Source organism: Haliotis cracherodii, unplaced genomic scaffold, assembly GCF_022045235.1.
Source record: "Haliotis cracherodii isolate W230 unplaced genomic scaffold, xgHalCrac1.p SCAF_18, whole genome shotgun sequence".
NCBI classification, from domain to species: domain Eukaryota; kingdom Metazoa; phylum Mollusca; class Gastropoda; order Lepetellida; family Haliotidae; genus Haliotis; species Haliotis cracherodii.
The window spans coordinates 6,903,000-6,921,188 of record NW_027266273.1 but is presented as its reverse complement, the minus strand read 5'-3'; the positions used below and the strand labels follow the sequence as shown (position 1 = coordinate 6,921,188).

Below are 18,189 nucleotides of genomic sequence, written 5' to 3'. Positions count from 1 at the left end.
GGGAGAATAGGCCTCCAGTTCCCCATTCTTGTCGTACTGGACATCTAAAGGGGACCAGACTCTGTGCCGGGATGATGATGTGTTATCCTGCCCGGATGCTGATGATCGTTGCTCGTGTTTCCAGTCACTGGATTAACTGCTCCAGGTAACAACTTTGTATAGGCCGCCATAATATGGCTGGAATACTTCTGATTGCGGCATTGAACGTCACTCAATCATTTAATACGTTAGACTTCGACAGTGTACTTTAGATTTCAAATAGACAAGTGTTCATTGATCTACTGATCTGTATGATGTAAAGCAAACAGTGCTCAGTGTTCACTAAATATATTTGAAAAGCAAATGGAAACCATGAATCAAATAGCTCCCACGGCTTCTAAGTGCAAACCGAGCAGATAACGAACCAGGAACCATGTAAACACTAGATATTGCTGGTTGATCTAACCGACTGATATAAGATTGAATTTCTCAATTGTATTTCAAAATAAACACGTTCAATTTTAGTTTAATTATTGAATAGATGTATGGGTCGTGTCATTTCAATTCTACTTTGAAAGCAAAGTCACATAACTGTGTGGTATATGCTCGTTATTTTCAGTGCTAAATCGATGTTGATGACCTTCACTGTTACGTCAATTCGTCCTTTCGTCAAACACTCCTCAATACCTACTCAGCAATCACACTCCAACTATTGAGGAAGCGACACTAAACAATAACACACCAATAAATGAAGAGAAATGTAGTACACATGAACTATCTTGTATCAGTTGATTATTTCCATTTATTGTATACTGACAAAGAGACTCCATCAAATCTTTATTAAAGTCATTACGAATCATCAAAGTAACACGGGGAACTTTAACCCTGTCTTTGATTAAGGCTGAAATGCACCAATTTGATTGTATTAGTGAGTGACATCAAACATGAAAAATCAAACACACAAGCAGCTTTGCAAGAGTCAACAGAAGGATGTAAACGAGGGTGTATGTAAAGCGAAGCAACTCCGGCCGTACTCTATACTGCCCGAAGTGACGTAAAAGCAGCTCTGCTGATGTAATATATAAACAGCCCGTTTTCATTCAGGTTTCTCTATGACTGAAACTTAAATGAATAAAGTAATGTAATGATGTATAAGTGTAAATGCTTCCTGGTGTATTTGGTACCTGTACTGTCTTTTATTCCGGTTAGTTAAGTCTCAACTGCAATTTCGTCCTTCTCTTTTTTCAGCTCGTTATAGCCAACTGGTCATGCGTCGGACGTGCTCCAGCTCCATCTTTTGGAAATAGGTTACTCTGATGAATGATATTTTACTCTACTAAACCAGCAACTACTTTAGTGACTCATAAAAAGTGTTAAACTGCAGTAAAGAAAGGTTATTTGGTGCAAGGAACTATCACCTAACAAAGGAGTTGTGAGTTGTGTCACTGTGTCAAATTAAAAGTTTTATGTGATGATGCTGACAGAATTAATAAAATCTGATATAAATGTAATGGGGTGGCATAACAAATTATAGTACATACAAATTTCTATTGAAGTGACTCAGCCGTGGTTTTGACGAATCATAATCGGGACGAATATTATACCCTTCAAAAAAAGACACTTGACATAGATGTAAAACCCCTTTTTGCCAAATATCTAAAATAATTACATTAAATGAGAGCCAGATAAGTCAAACAGAAAGAAGATGTGTCTATAATTCGCGAAAACACATGCAAAGCACATAAACGTAGCGTTTTGGGTATCAATTTTACAGCTTCATCCAAACGCAACCGCCAGTAAAAAACGTGCAGCACAAGATCCTGCATTTTGGCAAGCAGCCCCCCCCCCCCCCCCCCCCCCCCACCCCCCACACACACACACACACACACCCCACCCCACCCCCCCTCCCCCTGCTGAATGGGTTTAAAAATCCACATCAACGGCTGTTCATACAGTCCTTATAACGGCAGTAGAGGCGGTGACAGAATGCCAAGACTGAATGTAGCTCAACGGAACAACGTCATTGGGAGATTACATGCTGGAGCAACTCAGCAAGAAGTGGCCAGGCACTTTGTCGTATCCAGACAGACAATCACCGGACTGTGGACCCGATACAACAACACCACAGACAGACCAAGGTCAGGAAGACCAAGGGTGACAACCCAAACACAAGATCGATACATCCGGCTGCGACACCTCCGAGACCGCACTACCACAGCCACGTCTACAACCACACAGATCCCTGGGGTACGCAGAATATCAGATCAAACGGTACGCAACAGACTGAGGGAGGCTGGACTTTCTGCAAGAAGACCTGTTCGACGTCATGTATTGACCCCACGTCATCTGGCGGACCGTCTGCTTTGGTGCCAACAGGGGGTAAGATGAGCACGTGGAGGGGGAGAAATGTACTATTTACTGACGAGTCCCGTTTCCTACTCACACGTGCTGATGGGCGCGCACGTGTCTACAGACGTCGGGGTGACATCCAGACATTACCTTGGCCAGCCTGGTCACCAGATTTGTCCCCGATTGAACATCTGTGGGACGAGTTGGATCGACGCGTTCGCAGAAGGAATCCACCGCCCCAAACACTTAGGTCGCTTCTTGGTGCAATTCAGCATAAATGGCTGCACATCCAACAGCGTGTTATTGACAACTTGATTGCATCTATGGGTCGTCGGTGTCAAGCGGTGATTGATGCACGTGGTGGACACAACCGATACTGACATTTTCTGTACCCCTGTGACATTAACTGTATCGTGTACGTGTGTCTGTCTAGGTGACACGATTAATGTCTTGAACATTGTGTACATTGATCTTCAAACAGTGTTTTAATTATGGTTTCTGTGTCCTATTTTGAAACAATCGCATTATATTACATTTTGAAAGTCAGTGTCAAGTTTCTTTTTTTTTGAAGAGTATATATTTCACGCCCAGATCAGTGGACCCTGACAAGGGCGGGTCCAGCATTTTTTTTATAAATATCTAAATCCTCACTCAGTGAGGGGTGGGGGGATTGTCTACAACTTACTACAATTCGTTTTCAAAAGGGATGCTAGCCCACTGAGATACCATGCCGCAATCCAACATGAATACCCCACTCAGGCACAGTATACCGACAAAGAGCGACCAGTCCTTATTTTATCCCAGACCCAGACAGAGTAACAACAAGTACCATCTTTTAACGTCTTTTGATATGACGCGTCCGGGGATTGATCCGGTGTAAGCAATGTTTAACCTGGCTGATTGTGTATCACTGTATACTTACACCCTGCACAATTGTCCTGGCTGTATTACTTCCGTGTTGTACCCGTGAAGACCCGGGTTAGAAGAGGTCTCCAAGCAAACCACATTGCCATTGCTATTTTAGTTTTAGAACAATTGGAACTAACACATTTCGGCGCATGCGTAGATTAATTCACTTACTTCGCATTAATCGAAAAGGGCGGCAATGCGACATTAACACAATGTCGCAATGTCGCATCGTCACGTTGTCGCACATTTTAACGCCTTTTTCACACATTTTTGATGGGGCGCCAATGCGAAAACGAGACCTATTTTGACCTTGAAAAATGTCGCGTTTTCGCATTGTCGCGCTTTGGTTTATTTTGACACTTTTTGCTTGTTTTTGGGAGGTCGACAAAACGACAATGCGACAACGTGACAATGTCCCTTCTAGTATTCCAAAGGAAACGTTTTATAACTGACTTACTTTCCTCTAATTCCATTACAATATAACAATACTGTTTAATGAAACGTAACTCACTCACTCTTTCCACTTTTGTGCTCAGTCATGAAGATCCGGGGTAGAATAGGTCTTCAGCAACCAATGCTTGCCACAAAAGAAATCTACCTTTTCGTAAGAGGTGACCAACGGGATCGTGGCCACGCTGGGTTGCTGCTTGTCATCGCATCCCAGTTGCATGGATCGATGCTCACGATGTCAATCACCGCCGTCGTATAGCTGGAATATTGCTGAGTGCGGCAAACAAACAAACAAACAAACAAACCCCACTCACTCACTATTATTAATGATCAGAAGTCAGAAAAAACACCTTCATGTGGTATGTTTATTCATGTTTGTGCATCAGTGTACATTGCAATGGCATTGGAATGCCAGTTTTATTAATTGACGTGTGTGAGCATTCCTCCATAACTTGAACATGCTGCTCCTCTCATCGGAATGGTTGTTGCCCTGGCATAAGCATCCATCCAGACCTGGTCTCCTTGGTTCAAGTGTGTAGTAGTGGTGATGGAAGCTACGCCATGTGCCTGCCCAGTGATATAACCACGAGCAATCATCGAACGTCCTCTGAAAATGCGGAGACCCATGTAGGCGCTAGATCTTACCATCACATTTGCCCAGAAGAGGTATGTGCCAGACACGGGGGCCGTGAATATGCCAGTAGCCTTGTTATAAGCATTCCCCTTGTTATATAAGACGGTGTCAAATTTCAAAGCCTTTCCTTTAATTTGGTTGATGTCTGACTGAAGGGAAACGCTGTACGCCACGTCGGTTGCTTTATTGGAAAACAAAAATTGAAAACGTTTATGTATATATTTCGATGTAGGAGTACCGCTCTATTATTCAACTTAAATCTTTTGAAAATTGATTGAAATGATTCTGTCAATAGGATTTACTGGAGATTATGATACGTACTAATTGTTCAAAGGAGTCACTATCGCTGTGTTGAGAGAAGTCATTCACTGCCAGGTTTACATAACATGGGTTGATTATGTGAATGTGTGAATGTAATGTTCACTATTGGAAATGTACCGTAACGACATTTCAAATTAGACATTTTCAGATTATCTTTCAGGCCTATTTTGAATCAAACGGTTTAGTAACAATGGTTATGATATGATTGATTCATGTACGAACGTTCACCATAGTATCACATGCATAATTACAAATATTTTAACAATTAGTGTGCGAAAGATAAGACAATTAAGACAGAGTTGCGTCCTTTGGGGCACGCCAGAAACCTATGATTGTGGGTTCCAATCCCGGTTCACCCCGATTGTGTTTCTAGGTTTGTCAGCACCATACCCGCGCTCGTGTGTTTCACCGAAGAGGTAAACGTGTGAGACCGGCATCACTTTGAGTAGTATAGGTAATTATACTACCTATACTACTCTTTGGGATTTCCTCCCACATTAAGCAGAAACGCCGCGATATAACTGTAATACTGTTAAAAGCAGCGTTAAACCCAACTCACTCACTAAATCCAGAGACCGTTTCTTCGGACGTTATAAAACGTTTACCATCACAGTCCATATATCGTACATATTAGAGAAGACTCTCTTATAAACTGTGATTTGATGAGGAATATAATATACGCTGTCAACCCATCTCGAGGGGCATATAGGGCACCCCTGACGGCTCGAGGTACATAGGGTATATCACACTATATGCCCCGAGAGATCGGTTGACAGTGAATATATCTCACCGACATTCATTCATACAGACCCTAAATATATGTCCGAAGTTTCATCAAGTAAAACGTTTTGATTCAGCCATTTTCACAGCTAGCAGACGAGGCAAACCGAGTTACTTCCCTTTACCCAATGCATTCGGATAAACACTGGTTCATTTCAGGTCAACGATATTTATGCGAGACAAGCAAGTTACCTTCGGTGTGTTCCAATTGATTTCTCAGGGGGTATATGAGCGGCCGACATGTTAATTAATTGCCCTCTCCTTAACCAATCAGAACCTAGTAGTTTCATGTATGATGAGACAAGTGGGGTTATCAACCTCTCAAGAACGAGAGTAGATGTCGGCCACATGGAATTTCCTCAGTTTATAAATTTAACGATCATGGAAGATAATTTCGGTGATTCTAACGGGTCAACATTTCAGTACTTACCAATCTTCCTTTCACTCCTTTGTTGACGTGATTCTATGGCCTTCAGTTTCGTTGACATCACAGCTACAGTACTTTCCAGTCGAAGCAAGGCGGTTAACAAACTATCAACATCACTTCCCGGTCTGTTGTGTACCGCAGGGCTGCTGGAGGCAGAGGCAGCAACAACAAACAACGCCAGCACAAACATACAACGCATCATGATCACTGGGCGGGGTAAGCATGGTACAGTAGAAGCCCGGTGTGTTTTATACCCTAGCTTGACGGAAGTGTCAATGTTAATATTGATTATCATCCACCAGACATCATGATCTCATTGTGCATGGTCAGCATCAAAATATGAACAGCTGACGGGCCGTCTATCAGGTACGGATTTTGTTTTTTCTCCTCAATGTGAGCGGATATTGGATCGTTCCAAACAACGAGTGTGAGAATATTGTTTAACGCCACAATCATCGACATACCAGCTGTGTTGGATCCGGGTAAGAATAGGTTTTCAGCAACCCCTGCTTGCCGTAAAAGCGACTATGCTTTTCGTAAGAGGCGACTAACAGGATCATGTCGTCAGGTTCGCTGACTTAGTTAATGCAATACATCGTATCCCAATTGCGTGGATCGATGCTCATGAGGTCACAGTCACTGGATTGTCTGGTCCAGACTCGAGTATTTACAGACTGCCGTCATATAGCTGGAATATTACTGAGGGCGGCGTTAAACAACAAACATACATACATACATACATACATACATACATACATACATACATACATACATACATAATTACAATAAATGAACAATGAATGTGCATAAGAAAAAACAACAGTATAGCCATGTTTTCGGCCGTGGTGTTATAATAAGTTAACGTTTATCAGCAATGTCCATATATGCGTCCCTCGTTGGGTTTTATACCTAACTCAGGAAGCATACAACCCACATGTACATGATACTGCTGCAACATATATTATTATCTGAGATTTTATGAGGAATATAAGAAGGAAATATACCTCAGTCCATATGTAATTTCCTCAGCTTATAAATTGAACTCTCATGGGAGATTAGTTTCGCGATTCTATCGAGTCAACATTTCTGCAATTAAGTGATCATGTAACATTGGCCAGCAGTGCATCTTTGTCCCGTAGTACGGATTTCATTGATTCTTAACCTGATGCGACGAGAGCTCTTGTAATGTTGGCGAGAAGTGCGTCTTTGCCTTGAAGATTAGATGTCATTGATAACATCTTCCTTTCACTCCTCTGTTGACGTGATTCTATGGCCTTCAGTTTTGTTGACATCACAGCTACAGTGCGTTCCAGTCGAAGCATGGCAGTGAACAAACCATCTAAATTGGTACTCGGTCTGTTGTATACCGCAGGGCTGCTGGAGGCAGAGACAGCAACAACAAACAACGCCAGCACAAACATACACCGCATCATGATCACTGGGCGGGGTAAGCATGGTACAGTGGAAGCCCGGTGTGTTTTATACCTTAGCTTGACGGAAGTGTCAATGTTATCATCCGCTTGTTTTACAATTTGGTTCAAAACGTGAAGCATCATTCTCTCATTCTGAGTAGCCAGCAATAAAATATGAACCGCTGACGGGCCATATATCACTTCCGATAACATGTCCAATTCCTGACATAGCTTTTGATTTTGGACGTCCACAGTATATCAATAGCCAACCTTACTGGTAATCGCTATAACTTATTAGTTGGAAACACAGCACTGATCGTTTTATCTTACATTTGTGCATAGGATTCTGAAAATGAGCGAGTGTGGGAATATTGTTCAACGCCACTGTCAGTTAAACTACTTGCTCAACTCACCATATATTGTATGACATGTGACCAGTGAAGTTCTGGGTTGGAATAGGACTTCAGCAACCCATGCTTGCCGTAAAAGGCGACTATGCTTGTTGATAGAGGCGACTAACAGGGATTGGATGGTCAGGTTCACTGACTTGGTTCATGCAAATACATCGTACCCAAATTGCATGGATCGATGCTCAGATGTCAATCACTGGATTGTCGGATTCAGACTCAATTATTTACGGACTGCCGTCATATAGCTGGATTTTGCTGTGTGCGGCGTTAAACAACAAACAAACAAAGCGTGACTTGTTTTAATAAACCGTCTCCATAATCTTTAGAAATCACTGCTGGGCGCGGAATCCGTTGTACGATTCTGACTATATCATAATCATGTATTCATAAATAACATTCAAATAGTGATGATGCCAAATGTTGAAAAGGTGAGCGTATCCTGCCCAACTGATGGCATCAGTCACAAACACATGCAAAGGCGGAAACGAGAATATATGGTAACAAGTCAAACCGGGAATTGCATCGGACATCGCCTTTGTTACTGATGCGTTAAATTTGGAAATGTCCTGCGCATGTCTACAATAAAACATTTTGAAAACTTCACCGGGGCCTTGGAAAGTTTTAATCACTCATATTGTCATACAGTGGTTAGTCACTCTGAATCTCTATGCGTACATCTAAATATCATTAGCTATTTGACCAATATTGAACATACAGGTATTGTTTTTGTACCATTAAATCACTAGTTGATTTATCCCACGATCATGTATGTACTGTAGACGTATGTAATAAATGTGTTGTGTCGTTTGTGTCCAATCAGAAAGTATAACCTGTGAAGGCGCAAGGTTGGGGAACCTCATGTCTTTGATATCTTACACTTGGGCATTTGCACATGATCGGCGATACACAAATTATGTATTTTGTTATTGGTTTGTCAAATGCATATTGGGAGTCTGTGCTTCTCTATCGTTAGTCATATCTTTTATCATTTTCATTTTTGTGTGTGAGTGTGTGTGTGTTGGTGGGGGGCGGTATCTGTATTCGTAAACCTCAAGGATTATTTTTAAACATCATGTGGGGCACTATGGATCTGAGCATACAGAATAGCGTATCAAAACACCTAAAATATTTCTCATGCCACCCTGCAGGATATGTGGTATACCTTACATCTAGGTGTGTAGCACGTGGAGAAGCGATGTCAAATGCTTCAAATCGCCTGCAATAATCACTTCACACCTCTATCATTGTGACAGATGGTGGGTGTTTATTTGCACTTGATCGCCAGAGATAATTACATGACACCTTTACAATTGTGTATGTACTTGTATGGTAACACAGGTGATTGTTGCATATGTTCACCGCACGATCTCATTTTAATGTACTGACGATTCTCTGTAGTACTGGTGGGGGCGGTCGGGTAGCCTAGTGGTTAAAGCGTTCGCTCGACACGCCGAAGACCCGGATTCGATTCCCGACATGGGTACAATGTGTAAAGCCCATTTCTGGTGTCCCCCGCCCTGATATTGCTAGACTATTGCTAAAAGCGGCGTAAAACCATACTCACTCACTCACTGACTGTAGTACTGGTCCGTCTGAGTTCGTACATTCGAACATATACTCTTCAATAAAAGAAGGAGATACGTGCAAATAACTTAATATTTCAGAAAATGTAAGAGAGAAATTAGTGTCTAGTCACATTACAAACGGTAGGGAAGTGTGACAGTAGATGTTATGACAGCGAACGATCTTGAAGGACGATAGAGGTAAGATGGGAAATGAAAAACGACGTTTTTTTATCAGTGGTGGGTATACCGCTTCGATTTGTCAAACATTCATTCACTCGACGAGACATACTGGCGATTTTTAGGGAATCTGTCCCACTCCTCTTGCAGCGCCTGTCAAGTTCAGCCAATGTGGTCGGCCTCATATCTCCCAGCATGTCCCAGGCGTGTTCAATGGGGGAAAGATTTGGGTTCATTAATGACCATGGCATTCCATGGATGTTGTTCTGTCGGAAGTGACGATTGACGATTCGTGCACGGTGAGCACAGGCGTTGTCGCCCTGGAAGACAAACGTCGACCCACACGCATTGCAAACGGGACCAAAAAAGCGTGTCAGTATGTTGTCCCGAGAGTACTGTCCATTAAAACACATCTGTAACGTCATTCTATTGTTTCAACGCTCCATTATTTTTCAGGAATGGAGAGTTGTTTTTCAACTGTACATTATCTTGAGGCAACATTTGAATTAATTTCCACTTGGAATGGACGGAAGTATTTTTTACATTTATTGACAAGTGAATAATTTCATTTTTTTCCGAAAACATGTGTCGCCAGCAGGATTCGAACCCGCATCGTTTGATTTGATAAAGTGTAATTGTCAACCTCAGCTACGGCGGCACAAAAAGTATGGTGTGAAATTAACTATTAAATATTTTCATAATTTTGCATAATGCTTAAAAGCTCAAAATAATATTATATAATTTGTGTTAGAGCAGGTTACCTACAACAATGTTCCTATTTATAGCAATTAGATAAACCTTTTGCGAGAGAAAAACAAATAAGGTAATATAAATAGCCCTTCTTCGGGGCTCTATATTTCCTATTATTCCCGTCAGCATGTATTAACACAATGCATGCGATGAATACTAACCCAACGAAAGCCCAACGAAATTATGAAGAGCCGTGTACCATGCATTGTAAATGTCAGCTCGCGACAGAGCGTTACACTTGCAACAGCGGCAGAGGACGCATTCCCCGTGCATCACGCAAGGGCGACTCATGCACTAGAAATACAGACAACAAAGAGTTCTGGAATATTTTACAAATAGTATTTTCAACAAAAGAATATTTTGTCAAAGTGTAAAAGTAGGGATGAGTTTTAAGCAGGGGATTATACTCGTAACTCTCCATTCCTTAAAAATAATGGGCCTTGGCTCCTGCGGGGCCTCTGCTCCATTATTTTGAAGGAATGGAGAGTTACTCGGACATTCCCCTCTACGTTACCCTTCCTTGCACAACATGGAGTGGGGTTCGGTCAGTGATGCCACCCAGCACCATAACCGATCCCGTAGGCTACACATGTTGCAGACGCCGCATCGCTAGTTCATACACAAACAATGAATGAAATAAAGTAAATCAAAACTGTATGACTCAAGACGATTGACAGAAATAACACACAGAGATTGATATACCTTCTTTAAAAGTAAGAGGTAACTACCGGGATCGAGTGGTCAGGCTCGCTGACTTGGTTAATGCATATCGTCGTATCCAAATTGTGTGGGTTGATGGGCATGATGTCAATCAAAGGATTGCCTAGTCCAGACTCTATTATTTACAGACCGCAGTCTTATAGTTGGAATATTGCTGAGTGCGGCGTTAGACAACAAACAAACAAATGGCTACTATGCCATCCCTGTACAATGGAGCATGAAATACACGTGCACTTACATGGGATGTCCATGGATTACCACTGTCCACACAATCCTGGTCTACCAATTTGATGATCTATGGTGAGTAATATCAACGTTTGTCATCATGCATTCACATAACAGGTTTTAATATTCATATATCATCGACAGTCTATTCTGTGCCTGTGCGTTTAAACGCAGTTGGCTGTGCAGACTTAGACCACCTGCATACGATGATCGTGGGTTCGAATCCTAGATTACCCTACATTATTATCCTTGGTTTGTTCAAACCATACCCGTCCTCCTGGTTCCTCACCAATGGTGTAAACTGCCAAGGCCACTTTGGGCTTTCCTCCGATATCAAGCTGACACAAGCATATTTGGACATTGCTAATAGGTCAAATTTGCAACCAAGTTTTAAGAGCTGCAATGCATCATGCAGGGTTAGCTTCCTTTGCCATGTCGGGATCTGCAGATTTTTGTTTCGACTCGTAGAGTCGTCCTGATGAAGATCATTTGCTGATCAGAACAGGTCAAGCTGTCTATCGAACGGTATGCAGCCTCTATATCTGCTGGTTGTAATTAGAAGAAAACTGGCGAATGGTTATGTATACGAATCGGATCAGCCGTGTTATGTTCAGTGATATGATGTGGAACAGGTTGAGATGATAAATTTTGAACATATTAAATGACTTATATTTCATTATTTCATTTGCCTACCCATGAGGATTCAGGGGGAGAATAGGCCCCCAGTTCCCCATTCTTGTACTGGACAACTAAAGGGGACCAGACTCTGTGCCGGGATCATCGCTGCTCGTGTTTCCAGTCACTGGATTATCTGGTCCAGGTAATGACTTTGTAAAGGCCGCCATGGTATGACTGGAAGCCTGCTGATGGTGGCATTGAACGTCACTCAATCATTTATTCAGTTAGACTTCGACAGTGTAGTTTAGATTTCTAATAGAATTCAAAATAAACACGTTCAATTTTAGAGTTTAGTTATTGAATATATGTATGGGTCGTGTCATTTTGCTGTGAAAGCCAAGTCACATACATGTATGATATATGCTCGGGTTTTTATTTGTACCAGTGCGTCCTTTCGTCAAACAATTCACTCTTCAATACTTACTCAGCAATCACACTCAAACTATAGAGGAAGCGACACTAAATATTAACACACCCATAAATGGAGAGATATGTAGTGCACACGAATTATCTTGTATTAGTTGATTATTTCCATTTATTGTATACTGTTTGTTTGTTTGTTTGTTTGCTTGTTTGTTTCATAAGCTATATGACGGCGGTCTGTAGATAATCGAGTCTGGACCAGACAATCCAGTGATTGATATCATGAACATCGATCCACGCAATTGGGATCGATGACAGGCATCAACCAAATCAACGAGTATGACCACCCAACCCTGTTAGTCGCCTTAAGGCAAGCATGGGTTCCTCATAGTATACTGACAAAGAAACTGCATCATCTTTTTATTATAACAAGATTATATTTTAAGTCATTACGAATCATCAGAGTAACACGGGGAACTTTAACCCTGTCATTGATTAAGGCTCAAATGCACCAATTGGATTGTATTAGTGGGCAACATCAAACATGAAAAATCAAACACACAAGCAGCTTTGCAAGAGTCAATAAAAGGATGTAAACGAGGGTGTATGTAAAGCGAAGCAACTCCGGCCGTACTCTATACAGCCCGAAGTGAAGTAAAAGCAGCTCTGCTGATGTAATAAATAAACAGCCTGTTTCATTCAGGTTTCTCGATGGCTGAAACTTGAATTCTGTGATGATGCTGACAGAATTAAATAAATCTGATATAAATGTAATGGGGTGGCATAACAAATTATAGTACATACAAATTTCCATTTTAGTGACTCCGCCGTGGTTTTGGCGAATCGTGATCGGGACGATATTATATTATATTTCACGCTCATATATATATATTTAAGATAATTGTAACTGCTAACATCTCACATGGGGTACCCGTATTCAGTTTGTTCACATGTATTTACAGCATACACTTGGATTTTTAGAATAAAATAGCACCAAGTATATGAATTTATTCACCATGTCAGTGTAAATTTTAACATTTGATTATCTTTATTATTAAAAATGATTTCATACCTGTGATAGTTCCACAATCATTTTCCCCTGTGCTTGTAGCTGTCAGTGGAGTGTAAAACACCTCCTGTGGAGAATCTGAAATTTATAAGTTGTGAGTGCACTAAAATATTTGTATTGAAGATATTGCTTAATTGTGCCTGACCCGTTAAGTGCATCGATAAATCTCAAATATTTCTTTTGTATGCATGTGTTCATTTATAATACATTTGATATGTAAGGGGAATTTGCCAATATGAAGGAGGTATTAGTTTTTGAATATGGCAATATTTAGTTTATTTACATCTTCAAAACAAAGAAATAAATGAGTTTGAAGTATTATTTACCAAACATTAATGCCTGTGTAGCTTCTTCAGCTTCATCAGCTACTGAAGGAATCATGCTGAACACTGTTAAATAAAAAAAACATATTTTTCATTGGTGTTATCATAACAAATACTGTCAATATGTCCTAAATATACCATCAAATACCCATAAAACTTGATTAAGTTACATTCTTTATTGACTTTAATACACATGTACATGAATCCCAAGAAGGAAGTGTCATCATTACCAGGTGTTTCCATGCCTCCTGAGATCCCCTCAGTAGCACAGGATGGAATCAGTTGTAGAATCTATTTAAAGAAGGAATTGGTGGCTATATTACTATAATAATAGTTTATTTTAAAATGTGTAATACACAATTAGTTTTTCATGAATTATGTCTATTGTCACACAAACTCAATACGTTTCAAACCATTTTACTTTATCAGGTACATATTGAAACATTTTGTTTGTAGGCTTCATGCTGTCATGAATCTATGTTAATTATTTACCCTCTTTTCAGTTGCAGTTAGGTCATCTGGGGGTGGTCCACCACCAGTCCTCCTAGCATTCAGCCTCCTGGCTGACTCTGCCTTCTTCACACATCCATTCATGTCCGTTCATTTCTTACGTACTTCATCCTTATTCCGGGTTATGTCACCAGTGTCATTTAGTCTGATATTTAAAATTATTATCATTATTATTTTATATTATTATGATTAGTAATGGTGTCATTTGTGAAAATTATTTGAAATTGGTATCTTTATTTAGAAATACGACTGTACTGTGTTAAATTCGTGTAAGATGTTAATTTATTTGTTCATCATGAAAAAAACTGGCCAGATTGATGATGTGGTTTTGAGGAACAATCACTCACCCACTCTCCTGTTCTTTCATATTTGATCATTATGCCTTAATCATTAACAGTGAGAGGTTAATAAAATTTTGAAGTGAAGTGGTGGTTCGTAGTTGTTTATGTCATAAAGTGAAACCAAACAAATGAAAATAATCTGACCTTATTTAACTATCATTACATTATGTAATCCAGTATAGATCCACTTCTCTCAATAAACCTTTCCCCCCATTTCCAATTTGTTACATTCTACCTCACATTTTATGACCCTTGAAACACATGACAAATTCTTGTTACGTTTTTGAACATTCTGGGAAACAAATATGTAAGTTGAAATAAATAAAGAAATGAATATATAGTGGAATGTCCCCCTGGTTTCATGGGTGAAAATCATAGACTCACTTTTATATTTTATGAGAGTTTCATTTTAAGGTTTCATCAGAATAAAAGGCGCTTGCTTCGTGGTGATATCTTTCCAAATCTTCTCTTTGTATTATTTGTCACTGTATTTGTAAAGGCCGAATTCAGCGTGTCAAAATTACTTTCCACGCCTGACACAATGATATCTATGTCAGCCGAGGAGAAGTGTCTCTTTCTTTTCTTCAGTCCAGAAGCGTCCATAATATATATCTTAAGGTCGTCTGCCGCTACGAAGGGGAACAACTCTAATATTACAATCTTCCGTGTTTCCACACAAGAGAGTTACTATTTTTGCCGATGCAGCTTGTTGTCGCTGGATTTACTATTCAAACCTCACACTTGACAGCTATAGATGGAACTTTGATGAGGTGCGCTCCCATTTCCGGTTTGAATTGTATAGCGTTGCTATGCAAGTTAGGATGTCGTAAATCGTAATCTCATTCATATCTTAAGAGGGGTTTACGACGGGCTTACGATGCCTTTGTGAAACGGTCGTAAGTCATGTCATTAGGACATCCTAAACTAGGTCGCAGCGGTTAGGAGGTCGTAGCGCTAAGAGGCTTTCGTGAAACGGCACCCAGATCCGTGGACCCTGACAAGGGCGTTTCCAGCATTTTTATTGAAATATCAAAATCCTCACTCAATGAGGGGTGGGGGGATTATCTACAACTTGCTACATTTGGTTTTCAAAAGAGGGGTGCTAAGTCACTGATATACCATGCCGTTGTCCCATTGTCGCGCTTTGGTTAATTTTGACACCTTTTGCTTGTTTTTGTAAGGTTGACAAAACGACAATGCGACAACGCGACAGTGGCCTTCTAGTATTCCATAGAAAACGTTTTATTACTGACTTACTTTCCTCTTATGCCATGACAATATAATAATATTGTTTACTGAAGCGTTAAAACCACTCACTCACTCACTCTTTCCACGTTTCTGCTCAGCCATGAAGATCCGGGGTAGAATAGGTGTTCAGCAACCAATGCTTGCCATAAAAGACTATGCTTGTCGTAAGAGGCGACTAGCGGGATCGGGTGGCCGCGTTTGCTGACTTGATTGATACATGTCATCACATCACAATTGCGTGGATGGATGCTCATGATATCAATCACTGGATTGTCTGGTTCAGACCGCCGTCGTATTGTTGGAATATTGCTGATTGCGACAAACAAACAAACAAACCTCACTCACTCACTATAAGTAACGATCAGAAGTCAGAAAAAACACCTTCTGCAATGGCACTGGAATGCCAGTTTCATTAATTGACGTGTGTAAGCATTCCTCCATAACTTGAATATGCGTCTCCTCTGAGCGGAATGGCGGTTGCCCTGTCATAAGCATCCATCCAGACCTGGTCTCCTTGGTTCAAGTGTGTAGTAGTGGTGATGGATGCTACGCCATATTGCTGCCCAGTGATAAAACCACGAGCAATCATCGTCCTTCCTCTAAAGATGCGGAGTTCCATGCTGACGCTAGATCTTACCATCACATTTGTCCAGAAGAGGTATGTGCCAGATACGGTGGCCGTGAATATGCCAGTAGCCTTGTTATAAGCATTCCCCTTGTTATATGAGACGGTGTCAAATTTAAAAGGCTTTCCTCCAATGTGGTTGATGTCTGACGGAAGGGAAACGCTGTACGCCACGTCGGTTGCTTCATTTGAAAACAAAAAATTAAAACGTGTATGTATATATTGCGGTGTAGGAGTACCACCCTATTATCAAACTTAAATCTTTTGAAAATGGATTGAAATGATTCTGTCAATAGAATTTACTGGAGATTATGATAGGTACTATTTGTGCAAAGGAGACACCATCGCTGTGTTGAGAGAAGTCATTCACCGCCAGATTCACATAACATGGGTTAATTATGTGAATGTGTGAATTTAAAGTTCACTATTGGAGATATACCGTAACGACATTTCAAATTAGACATTTTCAAATTATCTTTCAGACCTATTTTGAATCAAACGGTTTAGTAACAATGGTTATGATACGATTGATTCATGTACGAACGTTCACCATTGTATCACATGCATAATTACAAATATTTTAACAATAAGTGTGCGAAAGATAAGACAATTAAGACAGAGTTGCGTCCTTTGGACACGCAAGAAACCTATGATTGTGGGTTCCAATCCCGGTTCACCCCGATTGTGTTTCTAGGTTTTATCAGCACCATACCCGCGCTCGTGTGTTTCACCGAAGAGGTAAACTTCTGAGACCTGCATCACGTTGGGCTTTCCTCCCACATTAAGCTGAAACGCCGCGATATAACTGGATTACTGTTAAAAGCAGCGTTAAACCCAACTCACTCACTAAATCCAGAGACCGTTTCTTCGGACGTTATAAAACGTTTACCATCACAGTCCATATACCGTACATATTAGAGAAGACTCTCTTATAAACTGTGATTTGATGAGGAATATAATATACGTTGTCAACCGATCTCGAGGGGCATATAGGGCACCCCTGACGGCTCGAGGTACATAGGGTACATCACACTATATGCCCCGAGAGATCGGTTGACAGTGAATATATCTCACCGACATTCATTCATACAGACCCTAAATATATGTCCGAAGTTTCACCGAGTAAAACGTTTTGATTCAGCCATTTTCACAGCTAGCAAACGAGGCAAACCGAGTTACTTCCCTTTACCCAATGCATTCGGATAAACACTGGTTCATTTCAGGTCAACAATATTTTACGAGTCAAGCAAGTTACCTTCGGTATGTTCCAATTGATTTCTCGGGGGTTAAATGAGCGGCCGACATGTTAATTAATTGCCCTCTCCTTAACCAATCAGAACCTAGTAGTTAATGTATGGTGAGACAAGTAGGGTTATCAACCTCTCAAGAACGAGAGTAGATGTCAGCCACATGGAATTTCCTCAGTTTATAAAATTTACGATCATGGAAGATAAGTTCGGTGATTCTAACCGGTCAACATTTCAGTACTTACCAATCTTCCTTTCACTCCTTTGTTGACGTGATTCTATGGCCTTCAGTTTCGTTGACATCACAGCTACAGTACTTTCCAGTCGAAGCATGGCGGTTAACAAACTATCAAAATCACTTCCCGGTCTGTTGTGTACCGCAGGGCTGCTGGAAGCAGAGGCAGCAACAACAAACAACGTCAGCAAAAACATACACCGCATCATGATCACTGGGCGGGGTAAGCATGGTACAGTGGAAGCCCGGTGTGTTTTATACCCTAGCTTGACGGAAGTGTCAATGTTAATATTGATTATCATCCACCAGACATCATGATCTCATTGTGCATGGTCAGCATCAAAATATGAACAGCTGACGGGCCGTCTATCAGGTACGGATTTTGTTTTGCTCCTCAATGTGAGCGGATATTGGATCGTTCCAAACAACGAGTGTGAGAATA

At 40.8% G+C, this 18,189-nt stretch overlaps 2 protein-coding genes and 1 pseudogene across 2 annotated transcripts; all 3 read right to left on the bottom strand.

Moving 5' to 3' along the window:
• Positions 1-4,056: 4,056 nt before the first annotated feature.
• On the bottom strand, positions 4,057-6,054 carry LOC139465723 (adiponectin-like). The gene is made up of 2 exons (XM_071247548.1): positions 5,853-6,054; positions 4,057-4,502 (listed from the first exon to the last, which is right to left on the bottom strand). The coding sequence occupies exons 1-2, from the start codon at positions 6,049-6,051 to the stop codon at positions 4,108-4,110; spliced, it is 594 nt and encodes a 197-aa protein (XP_071103649.1). The 5' UTR covers positions 6,052-6,054; the 3' UTR covers positions 4,057-4,107.
• A 5,461-nt stretch (positions 6,055-11,515) lies between these two features.
• Positions 11,516-14,995, bottom strand: LOC139466018 (uncharacterized; annotated as a pseudogene).
• Positions 14,996-16,052: 1,057 nt separating this feature from the next.
• Positions 16,053-17,956, bottom strand: LOC139465724 (C1q-related factor-like). The gene is made up of 2 exons (XM_071247550.1): positions 17,758-17,956; positions 16,053-16,447 (listed from the first exon to the last, which is right to left on the bottom strand). Exons 1-2 carry the CDS (start codon positions 17,954-17,956, stop codon positions 16,053-16,055), a joined length of 594 nt encoding a protein of 197 aa, XP_071103651.1.
• Positions 17,957-18,189: the final 233 nt, after the last annotated feature.

Excerpts from the sequence above, each read along its gene's own strand:
- LOC139465723 (XM_071247548.1), bottom strand. The coding sequence starts at position 6,051 with ATGATGCGTTGTATGTTTGTGCTGGCGTTGTTTGTTGTTGCTGCCTCT. Across the intron at positions 4,503-5,852 it reads AAGGAGTGAAAGGAAGATTG|CAACCGACGTGGCGTACAGC; the intron begins GTAAGTACTGAA and ends TTTCCAATAAAG.
- LOC139465724 (XM_071247550.1), bottom strand. The coding sequence starts at position 17,956 with ATGATGCGGTGTATGTTTTTGCTGACGTTGTTTGTTGTTGCTGCCTCT. Across the intron at positions 16,448-17,757 it reads AAGGAGTGAAAGGAAGATTG|CAACCGACGTGGCGTACAGC; the intron begins GTAAGTACTGAA and ends TTTCAAATGAAG.